At 32.7% G+C, this 14111-nt stretch overlaps 1 protein-coding gene and 1 long non-coding RNA gene across 4 annotated transcripts in view; one reads left to right on the top strand and one right to left on the bottom strand.

The window, feature by feature from the left end:
- LOC138183291 (uncharacterized) overlaps positions 1 to 14111 on the bottom strand; it is a 119206-nt gene that overhangs the window by 99969 nt on the left and 5126 nt on the right. The window lies entirely within an intron of this gene.
- Positions 9200 to 13111, top strand: Cnb (centriole duplication and spindle assembly protein centrobin). Of its 2 annotated transcripts, none has more exons than XM_069119951.1 (7): positions 9200 to 10807; positions 10902 to 11010; positions 11089 to 12008; positions 12089 to 12291; positions 12352 to 12608; positions 12667 to 12825; positions 12914 to 13111. In XM_069119951.1, the coding sequence occupies exons 1-7, from the start codon at positions 9312 to 9314 to the stop codon at positions 13001 to 13003; spliced, it is 3234 nt and encodes a 1077-aa protein (XP_068976052.1). In that variant the 5' UTR covers positions 9200 to 9311; the 3' UTR covers positions 13004 to 13111. The 2 variants fall into 2 exon arrangements, with proteins under 2 accessions (XP_068976052.1, XP_068976053.1); XM_069119952.1 differs by having other exon boundaries at positions 12667 to 12829.

Raw genomic sequence — 14111 nt, 5'->3', positions numbered from 1 at the left:
CCCAATCGACCAAAACAAATAAAAAATTTTTCGCTAATAATCGTTTCGCCATTTTTTAATTGCTATCAATACGTGTACATTTGTCACCAATTTTACTCGCTCTATTATTTCTTTCCACAAGAATTGTTCTTTTTTTTTTTTCCTTTCTCTTTGCGACACTTCGATTAATACTGCGTGAAAACCGAACCGGAAACATACGGATCACTCGAACCGCAACGACGTGACGTAGCTGTTTTTATTGCAAGTCGAATAATTAATAACAACCGGATATATGTTGCGATAAAAAGCTTAGAAGAGAAATACTGGATGAATTGACGTCACGTGGCTTAATAAAACCAGGATCGTTTTATATCGATGGTAAGCCTTCGCTGAACCGCGTCGATCGTTAAACGGATTATTTAACGTATATACAGCCATGAATTTGCTCGCTTATGCGGCTGCGGTTCCCGTTCGTATAATAGCCACAACGAACGCGACCCGCCAATTACCTTAATCGATGTTTAACGTTTACTGCCGCTGCCAAACTCGGTATTCGACTTCTAACATCCACAAACAAAATCACGGATATCGTTAAGAGTTAGTGGTCACCATGACGAGGACCGAGGAAACGGTTTACTGTATCATAAATAAGTGTAGTTATTAGTACACTGCATTTATGGAGAATTTGCAGGTGCATAATTCATAGAATCCAGACAATATTCAAAAATATATAAAATATGAAGACTTACAGGAGAACTCGATAAGTCGCAATTTCTATTTTTTTTTATAGGGTAGTCGCAATAAAATTCGCTGTCAATTAATCTCGTGTTACGAAAATTTTCTTTTTATTTGATTTTAGGAGCCGAACCTGAATGTTTCCATACTCTTCATAATATGAAATATATTGCTGGTCGTGATAAAACAAAAGAAGATCCAGAATTTGAATTTCTATAATATTCGTCAATGGTTTAGTATTAACATGTTACATGCGTGAGTATAATTATTGTAAAGGATAAAATAAAACTATAAAATAAGAATAAATATAAAAACATATATGTATATATCCAATTTCTAATTGATAAAATTGGAAAAGAAAATTCTTCTATCGGCTAATGAAGTTAGAACAGTTCTATCATGGAACAAGACATTCAAGCTCAGCAGACTGTGTAACTACGTTTTTCTTTATTAGATTCCCAAAGTAGAGAATTCTCCGGTAACATTTTTATTATTCTTTTTCATATTATAACAACTCGTATGCCCTGTTCAATGGATCGTATATTCGTTTCTTTATCTTTCTAAAATACGTAGGTTTACGCGCGGCTGGCTACTTCGCGGGATCGACGTTCGTCCAAACGTCTTCAGAAGGAATAAATAATTCTGAAGAACGAGGTAAAACGTCGCGGTAAATGCAAGGATCGATCGAGCTTATAGCGTACTTTGCGACGAGAACCATTTCGAGTTTACTGCCGACTGAGCGTCCAAAACGATTGACTCCGATTCTATCTGTGATATTACAAAGACGAAATTTATTCGATCGTTACCGTACAAGTGAAATGACCTCGAGAATGAATCATCGAACATCATTCAGTTTTGTTCGAGATCAAAATTGGTTCCAGTACGATCGTGCTTTCTAGTTATATGAAAATGACACGTAAATACTTCGTTATAAATCATGAAGCACTACTTTCAATACGATAAATTCACTACAGAATACTAAATGAAATAGTGTATGTATATAAATGAATAATACACATTAATATTCAATAGGAAGTTAATAAAACGGAAGAAAAAAAATCATGTGGCAAAGAGTAACAGAAAATAAACATTAAAAAAATTATAATAAATAACCAGTAAGATAGCTAAGTTTTTAAATTTCTAGAACGTACGAGTATTTCAGACTGGTTCTTATAAATGTTTCTTATATTTAGATTGATAGAAATTTCTAACGTACTTACGCCAAAGCAATTTTTCATTTTAATTTTTCTCCAAAATATGACGCTCCTGATAGATTCCTCTTGAAATCGTAGATATTTTAAACTTTCGTATTTTTCCATCATCTGAAAAGGAAGATGATAGTTATAAAATAATAACAATATAGTCATAAAATAATAATTATAAATGATAACAGAAATATATTTATCAAGTTTTGGTATTATATTTAAAAATCAATATCCTTGAAAATAGTATACATCGTAGTATAATTTTGTTGAATGTATATCTGTTGACTTTTCCATTGCTCGTAGCTCTACCGCAGAAGTAAGCTCGGTCATAGCGATAAATATAATAAAATAATCGAAGAGAGGAGTTGAGGTAGTTTTCACGGCTGGGTAAGGCTGACGCAGAGCAGAACGATATACCGTGAATGCTCCGGATGGATACATGTGAAGAGATACGGATGCCGTCTCGAGAAGAGAACAGAAGACACGAGGGTGCAGAAGCCAGAAGCCAGCGGCGAGGGAATTGGAAGAGAACGAAAGGGAGAATCAGGTCCCGATGCACTGCAGAGACAGCATAGCCATCGGTCTTGCCGCGGTTTTCCAAGATCCTCGAGTTTATCTCCGAGAGTTTATCTTCAGGAACGGCAGGGAAGTGATCTAAGTTTCATCCGGTTGGCGGGCCGTCAGACTCGAGGCTATTCGGCTGCTGGTTATCTTTCAGTGGTGTCAAGAGCCTTGCCCAACGCAGCTTTCGATAACGCCCTTTTCGCGTAGTTACACGACAATCTATCATGCCACCAAAAACCTATTTTGTATCCTGCATAATGTTCGCGTGCGACCACGTTTTCGAACCTGTCTGCCATTCAACAAGGAGAAGGAGAATGTTCGTGTATAAAAAGCTGACTGCTTTATTGTTGAAAGCAATTAATTTCGTCTATGGATATGTTTGTTTTCAACTCTACAGCATTCCTCGAGTTATTTTTTTTTCAGTAGGGCTGAGAATTTTGAAATTTGATCAGGAATAATTAATTACAATATCAATTTCAAGAAAATAGGTAGAAATATATAATATTGGAGACAGGCCTGATTTAATTTTAGTTATGGCTATTTATTGATTTGTATTTCTTATGTACGAAGACAGCTCCCATTTCTGCACAGCTAAAAAATAATTACTTTTCTTTTAGCAAACGAAACGTTATCTTTATATTGTAGCAGTCATATTTCAGATACCGAAAAGTAAAATAAAAATGGAATATTCCTCTAGTGTGTCAGTAAATAGTGTAAATATACTATTAAACTCTGGAATGAATCATTTTAAGAATTCTAAAGTTACGTTAACCAATATCGGTCTAGTTCCACTTAATTCTACCGCTGTCAAATACATTTTAATAAAATACAGATAATATTCATTTAAAATTCCCAGTAGTACATCATGTAAAATAAATACACAAAACAATATAACATCAGAAGGGAATACGTGAAATAATTTTTGATGCGAGTATCAAGTTGTATAAAACATATTACGGAACATTTAATTTGTCATTTTATCGAATAATTTAATATTCTGCACTTTTTCGGTTAAATTTCATATTCAACAGCTATTGTATTACCTTATCAATTATCCTTTTTGCACGAAATATTCCTATAGATTGTGAAATATTGCGTTTGATAATAAAGAGATACTTTGAATAATATTAATAACAATTATACAAAAAGTGGAAAAACGATAACTTGGAAACAAACAATTGCTCCATTTCTAAATATATAAATATAGAATTAATTATTAAGCAGATAAAACGATTAAAAATATAAAAATGTCAAATTACCTAAAATTTCATTATTTCCATTGTTATTAAACTAAAAAATATATGTATCACTATTTACAAATGGTTAGAACACTTCTACATCAAATAATCCTTAAAACTTTTCTTTGTCTACGATAATATTTTCTTTTTCGAATAATATGAAACGTCGGAAGATAAAGTTTTACACAAGAAGAAATTATTATTTTACGTCGACAAGAAGAATTATCATCATTCCGAGTATAATACAATTTTCAAAGTACTTTATGCATATTCCTTGAAGCGTACTACTTTGAAGTTTCTTCGTTCTTCTGCATTCACGTGTAGGCAAATTTTAGACCAGCACCTTTACATACCCTGTTTACCTCTTGGTGTCACGTTCTAAGGCACAGCATCACTTCAGCGACAAAGAGAATTGTTACTTTCGTATCTAAAATTTCTTGGAAGGAAAAAGCTAAGCACTTAAAACAATAGAACGTAAGAAAATGAAGGTTTAACATGTAAAAATATATTTAAATAAGAAATATATTACGATGTATTTAAACAAAGTTATAAGTTGGTAGATTTCGTTGTTAAACATTTATAATAGTCCTCCTGGAATAAAATTCCTGTAACGTTTAACGTTTATTATATCAAACATAATAAATTGGAATCTCTCTCTCTCTCTCTCTCTCTCTTTCTCTTTCTACAATATTAATTTATTGTATATTAAAACGTGGATGTTGCTTATGCAGAAAACCACCCTTTTGAATATATCTCAATGTCCAATTGGAAATGATATATGCAGCGAAAAAGATGCATGTCCTTCTCTTTTATTATTTCGTTTAAACTCTCAGACCGATTACATCGTAAAATAAGCAACAAATGTTTCGACTGAATAAGATTTGTAAGATTATTTTACTGTAAACTTTTTCCCATATTGCTTAAGCCAATTTAAGAAAAGTTATGCTTTCGTTTATTAAATTGCTTCATTGCATTGGTTTTAAAATCATCGTTTTTATGACCGTGTTTTATAACCAGTTTTTATGACGAAACGTCACCTTCTAACCACGAAGGATGTGATCCTTTTGATTAAAAAAGAGTATTATTCTTATCACCAATTAAAATATTGATTTTTTCGAAATTGTACGGGAATGTAATATAAACTTCATAGACATATGTCCAATTACGATGGAAGTAAAAATGGTGTAACATATTTGACAGATAATTCGAGAAATACCTGATCCATCCCTCTCAATGATCTATCTCTACCAATTGTCCTAATTCTCCTATTTTATCCTCCACGGAGCAAAAGAAATATAATTAATTCTCGCATACAAAAAGTTAACACGCTCCATTTCCACCGGGAAGATCTATCGTTACAGAGCGAGAGCCATACGCGAAATACAATATTTAGCCGAGCACGAGCAAAGAAACATTTTTCGACAGACACGCTCCGATAGCCGACTTGAATAAACATTGCATCGTGTGCAACGTGTGTATGCAGAATTTAAAAGGAAAACAAGGAAACGGCGATATGTTCTTTGTAGCCAGTCACAGCCGCAGACAATGGGAACGGGCAAAGCACGCATTCAGTTCCAGTGACCGTGAGTAGATGTACCATTCGACTGTACGATCGGCAGAGTATAAAGGGTTAAATTTGCTTTTCTTCGAACATGCAACTCCTTCTCCAGCCACAGGTCCACAGGGATCGTTAGGCCCGAATTATTAGTTATCAGCCGATTCCCACGACGTTGTCAATGTTCTCCTCTCCTTGGTCCAGGTTATTGATCGACCGTTCGGAAGATTCCTGGCACCGGGGTCACTTCTAGTAGACTGCTCGTCCAGCAGGAAACGGAGTGGTAGTTATCCCCGGAAAGAAGATCAGCCAACGAACTTATTGATTGTACTTTCGAACTCGTTCTCCCTCTCTGTACGGTGGTGTCTGCTGACTATTGCACACTGCCGCGGATCAAAGATACTTCAAGCCTAGTGATCCTCGTCAAATTTCGTCGCGTCTGCCCGATTCCACGGAATCCTTGTTTCCACTACTTGTCTTGTTCGGTATCTGTTTGCTTCACCAGTCGTTCCACGCGAAAATATCGTATAACTGTCATCTTCATCTATAACGAAAGATGTAAAGATAATTTTCATCTGCATTTTATCCAAAGCGAGCAGTGAACAAAATGAAGCCAATCTCTGTTTTTTGACGAACTGAATCGATGATTCGTTCGTAGCAGGTTTCCTTCGCTCTTTCGATATTTCAGGGCGACATTCATTATTTCAGTCGTTGATATTTTGAAAATTAGCGAAATTCAATTATCGGACCAGTATACTGTAACAAATAGTTCAGTTTTCACATTTCACGTTCACCGTGGATGAATCATCTGCGACGCGCACCGAAAGCGTAAAAGTGTAAATTCGTCGACGTGCATTGGAAATTCATAGCAACGATCGTGATAGGAAACGATCGACCAACGAAACAACTCCAGTTCGTGAAATTGTCAGGTTAAGTGTAAACCAATCGTACTCGAATGCCTCTGAAATGCTTCATCTTCCGCTTTAGTAAACACAGCGAAATGTTGATCCACCGAATCTTGGTCAACGGGAGCACGGACGACTGTGCCTCGAGTTCAACTGTGCTCCTTTCACGCGAAACATGCCGATTATTCTCTTGTATTTAATTTGGATAACTGACGCAATTTGTTCTTAAAATAAGCTATAAAGAGATCTAGGGCTAAGATTGTGGAAACAAGATGGCGTGTTACAGCTCAATGGAGGAAGCGTCCATTAATCGAGGCATTAGCTGTTTACGGTTCGATAAACGGAGAGAATTACGTTTCTATCGATAATTTATACTAAGTGGACTCCGAAATCTAGATAATAGAAAAGTAGGTATCTAAATGTTCTATAATAGGATACTCCTGTGGTCTTTAGATAAAAGGATAGTTAAAATTAAAAGATAGTCAAAGATAAATGAAGATTATCAAAATTGTATTTTTGATTTGTGCTAGAATTAAATTTATATTTTTGTCGTTGCCTACGTCGTCACTATAATTCTGACTATCAATGTATAGAACATATAAATACACATTGGAGACCAATAGTTGTAGATCAATCGACCGATGGTACTAGGTAGTCTGTTGTGATTAACAGTGAAAACAGTGCTCGTCGAAATTAATTTCTGTTCAAAAAGTAAGAATTTGTAAGTTTAGAGTATTCAATTGTAATGTATCGCATAGCTACTTGGTCCCTCCCAAGATATACATATGCATAAATAATTTAGAGGTCTTAAAAAAGTTCTCGCCACGCAATTGTTCAACAGATAATCTATTTCTTGAACTGAGAACTTCGATACCATTTTAAGAAGTTGCCAATCATTGAAAAATACTCTTTAGTATTTTATTAAGCAGAGATCGCGAAACAGTTGATCGAGTAAAATTGTCCCTGTTTCTAGCCTCCATCTTTTAGTCGTAGAATCAATAATTCAAGAGATACGACGAATGACAACTTCAGAAACTTGAAGAAACATTAACGTATAACAAAAGTTGAAGCAGTTGATCGGGTCGATTGACCCGCATACCGTTCTTCGCATCGCGGGGGAAACTAAACGACTAAGAACGATATCAGGGATATGGAAGAGGACGTGGGATTGTTTGCACTGTATAGATATACCTACGCGAACTACGTTTACCATATATTAAACACACAAAAGAGAGATTATTAATACCGTGTAAAAAGTATCAAATTTTATTAGCATTTACAAGAGTTGTAGTAGACAGAATCATGAAAAGCAAATGAAGAATTAAAAGAACCCGTCGTTACGCAGGTACGTAAGTTTCTAAAATGAAATGATCGAAATATGATATAACTTTTTAGTAACTAACTCGAGTTAATTACGAGCGAATTCGATACGAATCTCGTTAGCTGTATTCGTGTAAATTGATCGTTGCCAGGTTATGTAGGTATATCGTTGCCAAGCTATATAGTTATATCATAAGAACGTCGTTTATGCTTTCACTCTGTCCCTTATTCTCATTCGTTTAGAGAACAGGAATGGAAAGAAAGGATTAGCACTTTATTATCGCTATAGTTCGTTAGTAAATGAGGTTAATGGCTGTTACAGCTTCAGCAAACCGCGTTCAACCCCGGAATCGAATCGTGCTACCGAACTCGATACCTAATCGTAAAGTAATATTCCACGCAACCTCGGAATCCTACACCACGTACTGAACTTCCAAATGGATCCGAAGCTCGTTCTCGAACGTTCAGAATCGCGTAATCTGCGTTTTTTTTTCAGAGAGATCATCTTTGATGTTCCCCACAATATTGTCGCGAAATGTACACCGAACACGAAGATTATCGTTCTTGAATTGCAAACAATAACGTCAACAATTTGTTGAATGATTGGACTTCGTATTGTTTCCGGCTTTATATTCTGCAAAGCCAGCATAATGACTCCGTACGGATGTACGTTGTGCTGGATAGAGTAATTTTATGTTATCATCAAACATTCAAAGTTTTTAAAAAGAATTTTTCGAACATTTATTTCTTTTTTCTGCGTTCTTTTATATTCAAGTGAAAGAAAGGAAAATGATCTAGTTTAGCTTCGTCTAACCAACGTTTTTAATATAATTGTAACGACCGAAACAAGTTGTATTTCTTCTGCACGTAAAATAAAATAAACAAACAATTAATTTAAAATTTAGTATCTCATTTCCTTATTTCCTTTAGTTTCTTATTTCTTTTTTTATTTCCGATATGTGGTATATTGGAATACAAAGAAGTATAATTAGATTTCTTTCAACATTTTTTCTTGTAATAACATAACATTTTCTTCTAATACAATGTTAATTTCAGGGAATAAATAGTTCTCACGACCAGTTCGTATATTTCTACACATACATATCATATAGATTTCATAAGGATAGAACATAGCATAAATTTATATTTCATTTTTGTGACAAATTGAAAAATGAAAAGTGAAAAGTGGAAAGTGGAAATAAAATATATATCTAATGTAAATGGAGAACGGAAAACGATAAAGCTTTATGAATAAAAGGATTAAATATTCAGTTGAAAGTTCAGTTATAAATCATGTCATATTGATTTCTACAACAAACTTAATAAATTTGATATGTAAATTATTTAACAACCTTTTACTTTTTTATATATACGATGAAAGAAAAGAATTGAAAATAAATTATTTTACAAAAAACATTAATTTAAAGAATTTAAAGTGCATTGTGCTGCCATCTATCGATGGCATCAACGTATTTTTAGTTAAAACATGATGCGAATGCATCTGTTCGAATATTTGTTTGGTTAGTTTACGGATTTTTTAAAATATGTGTATCATAATGTAATTTTTTGGTGGAAAATAGAAAATGAGTGACAATCGTTTGAGAACACTTCCAAATTGTCTATACTATCGAGGTTTATAACCATCTTTTAATATTAAATGAATAAGGTAGTGAATTCAATCTTTTGTTTACACTTTTTACTGTTTTGGAGGGATGTATAAAATATTGTGTAAATACTGTGTACATACGAATTTTTTGGGAACATACGATAATTGGATTTGATTTGCTTTGGTGAAAGGAAATTTAAATGGATGATGAGTGATTCTGATGATACAGATGTTTTGCTCTTAATTCCACCTGATCTGTTCCTTGTGTCGTCATCTTCAGAATCGGATGTTAATTCTGATCGAATGAAAGATTGTTATAGTAATAAAAAAACTGGAGTAATATCCGAACTTGTGGAACATATGCAATCACTAGAAAGCAGAGTTTGTGCTATCGAATCCAAAGATACTAGCTTAGATGCTATTTTGTTAAATAATTCATTGGAATCACAAATTCAGAATAATTCAGTTGCCAAGTTTAGGCAAACATTACCCAAAACTAAATTTTCTGTGAGTGAAAACTGTAGCTTACAAAATACACCTGTAAAACCTCGTCAATCCTTGTCTGTTCCATCAACCCCTAATGGTCACTCATTACCAAACCATATCTATAATTCTCATCAGAATGACATAAACTTGGGGAATCGTCTCTCTGTGTCTATGGGTACTAATGCAACTAATGCTAATGAACACGATGAAAATAAGCATGACTCTCTAACGTCCCAGTCCTCTGTGGTGGTTTCCCCTACTGCTTGCAATGTGGGTTTTCCGCATGTTACGGTTACTTCTCCAGGAGGGAAATTTCATTCTCATCCAGCCAATTGTAAACATACAAATAATATATGTATTAAATCTCCTTCCAATCAATTGCATTCAATGCCATCTACCTCAACTTTACTTAGCACAACAGAAGAACCACAGTCGCATTCTAAAACTAACATACCAGAAATGGAGATCTCTGATGTTGATGAACTACTTCAAGAGATGGAAGCTACTGAATTAGAATTATCAAAAAGGATAAACAGGGTTTCCATGCATAATTATCTTAAGGAACAAAATGGTATATTATCTAATGAGAGTAGCAACAGTCTTGGAAGTAAAGACTATAGGACTGCACATAGACAATCTGTTAATCGAAAATTGGAATTTAAGCCACACGAGTCAAGTGACTGTCACGATATTTTGTTATTGAAATCTAACAAAAAGTCTGATGTTTTTGCTGATATATCCTTGCCATATATTGATTCATTTCACATGAATGAGACTGATAAAATGATCTCAGAATTTAAAACATGGGGACAAAGTATGCAAAATCAGGCGTCAAAGACTGAAGAGGTAGAAAGTATAGATAAATCAATGAATTCAAGCAGTATTGATAAGTCAGTTGTTAAAGCAGCTGATGCACAAAAGAGGGAACCAATTACTCAACAAATCCCTTTAAATGTAGACAATGTAAATAGTATAACTAATATGCATAATACTCAAACATATAATACGCATAAAAAGTTAGATATTTCATTGCATAATGAATTAATACAAAGTAATACTGCAACAAAAAGTACAGAATGTAATGCATTATATTTGCCAGAACCTTACAAAAGTTTAGAACACAATGGAAATGTGCAATATATAAAGCAAACACATGATATACCACTCATTAAGAATATTTCTCACGCATCAACAAATACAGAATATTTTCCAAGGTAATTTTTGTTATAAACAAAATTATATATCTGTATGTGTGTGTTTAATAAAAAATTTAGTTTCAGGAGTAATATAATTTTACTTTTATTCTAGAAAATCTCAACGGCTTTTATCATTATCAGATTTCTGGGAAAATAGTGGTACTAAAACACAAGAAGAACTACACAGAATTAAATTAGAAGAAGAAAAATTCCGACGAGAGGTATATAAAAATTTATTTTGTCAATTTTTGTATATTTTAAATAAATTATTCTATTGAATAATAGGAAACTTTTTACAGCATTGTGAACACTTAATTCAAGAACTCCAAAAACGATTGCTAGAACAACAAGAAAAGGTAGCAGTAGCACTTAGAGTAGATAATGAAAAAAATGAATTGATAACACAATTTCATAATGCATGGTCCAAATTAAAGCAACAAGTGCATGTGTTAGAAATTGAACACAGTGCTTTGCAAACAAATCTTAAGAATGTAACAGAAAAACATCAATTAGAGATTTCAGAATTTCAATCACAGATAAAACGTTATGAAGGTGAATTATCGAAAGCTTTAGACCTTGCAGCTGGATATAAAGAAAAAAATGATATTGCAACAAAGGAAAAGGTAGAGTTATTGAAAAATCATGCTGATGAATTGGAAAATTATAAATCGTTTGTACAAGAAGCAGAAAATAGGTACGAAACCTTAAAAGTAGAATATAATAAATTAGTAGAAAAACATCAACAATCTGAAGAAACATTAAAGACTCTTCAAAAAGAGTTAGGCAAAGAACGATTAAAAGGCGGAGAAGTTAGAAATGAAATGGATGTCATTCATAAAGCTCTAGATACTTGCGAAGCCGAATTGACTGTACTCAAACAAGAAAAAGAAAATTTACAACTAAAATTAAAAGAAGAAAATAACAGAAATTTAATTCTAGAACAAAAAAATACTTCGCTGCTTTCAACTATTGACGATGCCAAAAAAGCCGAGAAATTAGCCAAAGATGAAACAAGATATCTCGTAGAGCAAAAGGAAAAAATTAGATCTGAATTACAAGAAATTTACCAGAAACAAGTTGATGAGGTAGTAAAAGCTAAATTACAAGAATTTCAAACTCAACTTGATGCTGCTGAATCAGAATTTGTCGAGGAATTAAAAACTAGACAACAGGTTATTGCTGAATGTGCAGCTAGAAAAATTAAAGACATTATAGATAAGTATGTATTTCTTTTAAGCATATTTCAAGTCACTTGAAGAAAACCAATAACTATATAATTATTAATTATAATTTATTCAGGCATAAATTAGAAATAAATTTACTAGAGGAAAAACATAAAGAAGAGAAAAGATTATGTGAGCTTCAGTTAGCAGAAGCTTTACAGAAATCATCCTTTTTAGAAGCGCAACTTAATTCTCAACGTGCTACTAAATCTCAACTTGCAGAACAACTTCATTCAGTGATGCAGAAACAATGGCAACAAGCTTTACGAATTATATCAGGTAGAATTATTATATTGTAACTTATTGTTTACTCATAATATAATTTATATTGATTTATAGGGGAAAATATGGAAAATTTGACTCCTCTTCAAAAAATTCATGCTGAAAAATTATTTGAATCAGGAGGTCCAAGAAAGTCTGAATCAATGCCAAACTGCTATACAAAGATTTCCCAGGAACCAATAAAGTTAATGTCATACGTAACTGATGCACAAAATTTTCGTGATCAAAGTGAATGTACCATGACATCACTGGATGAAACTCCAGTAACTAATAGGAAAAAATCTAAGGATGATCTTCGAAAATATGTGAGGCTGGTAAGTTCTAGTTGATTTTAATATCTATATCTGTAAAATAAGATTTGATATTTCCTAGATTGCTGAGATGCAGCAAGCAAAGGAAGAATTTTCAAAAATTACGGGAGATATTTCAAGTTCACCTTTACTATGCAGAGAAGTACCAAGGAAACATTATTTAAAAAAGGAACCAAGTATTAGAGATGAGGATAATATTGCGTGGCAACCTATATCAGAAGTAGGTACATAGGTCCACTTCATATTATTTTGAAATATTATAATTTGGGTAAAATTTCACTAATATATAGTATATTTTACATCCCTAGATCACTCAAGACAACAGTGAATTTATTCCAATTTCACAGAAGATATCTACAAAGGGAGAACAACAAAAGGTAAAACCACCATGGAAATAATTTATGGTATTTATAAGTGGACCATAATAAGTTTATTATTAAAATATGTACAATAAATATTTTTTACTTAAATAAAATATATTTTACATATAATAATTAGTAAATAAATACTATTTTTAATTATTCTGTCATTTCCTCGAATAATAATTTTATACGCGATATAACTTTTTATTTCCGAAATTTCGTTTTAGCATTAATTATTTTATTCCGACTACCAAGTAGAGGAAAAGGATGTCCGATAAAGAAATATAAACGATAACGTACGTATCTCTTTCGTCAGATCAGTGTTAATTTATATACGCCCCCCTTAGAATCGTTTTGAAATGACTACGTTACTATTACATTATATATACGTATACACTTGAATGAAAAATTTTACTTTTTGCATAAAAATAATATAAATTATCAATAAAATGTTTGTTCTTGACATAATAAACAAATCATATGTGGTCAGTTTAAACACTATTATCCTATAAGGTTAGGACTATAACCAATGAACAATGAAGTAATTGTCATCGCTTTTGAATTCGAAAAAATTAGTCATCATAGTAAATGAAAGTTAAGGTTGTTTAAACACTAACAAAAGATTTCAATCACGCTGTGTTATGACTCATAGCTATTCTTTATAGAAAAGAAACCATTTTTGGGACAGAAACATAGATATAGGGGTTTTTCATGTGAACAATTATATATAATGTATTTAAAAGAATATTTGTAATACTGTGTCATACATACCGTGAATCATGAAGAAAATGACAAATTATTTATTTCGAACACGTTTTCGTACGACGAGATGGCATGTCGAAGTTATTCACAGAACTGTTACTGAATTGTTTATCGACAACGGTTCTTGAATAGTGATCGCGAAGAAGAACATGCGGTGTACAACGCATCTAAAGGCGCATATTAATTAAGTGTACATCAATTTAATCGCAGTACATTCATCTCAATGAAAATTAAGAGTATTACGAGTAATGATGCGTTTGATGGATTTAATGGATTCTTTAATTCCGCTTGATGTAATAAATAACAGTTAAGTTACATAATTTCATTAATGTAGTTATATGTTAAAATTACTTTATTATGTAGTTGTTAATATTAAGTCAAT

This window comes from Bombus flavifrons, chromosome 9, assembly GCF_040668555.2.
Source record: "Bombus flavifrons isolate JBK064 chromosome 9, iyBomFlav1_principal, whole genome shotgun sequence".
In the NCBI taxonomy this organism is placed as follows: domain Eukaryota; kingdom Metazoa; phylum Arthropoda; class Insecta; order Hymenoptera; family Apidae; genus Bombus; species Bombus flavifrons.
The sequence above is the reverse complement of the archived record's forward strand: the minus strand, read 5'-3'. Positions and strand labels throughout refer to the sequence as shown.

Bases quoted from the DNA above. Each gene is read 5' to 3' on its own strand.
- Cnb (XM_069119951.1), top strand. From the start codon at position 9,312: ATGATGAGTGATTCTGATGATACAGATGTTTTGCTCTTAATTCCACCT. The intron at 12,292-12,351 runs GTAGAATTATTA...ATTGATTTATAG, and splicing joins AGCTTTACGAATTATATCAG to GGGAAAATATGGAAAATTTG. The intron at 12,609-12,666 runs GTAAGTTCTAGT...GATATTTCCTAG, and splicing joins TTCGAAAATATGTGAGGCTG to ATTGCTGAGATGCAGCAAGC.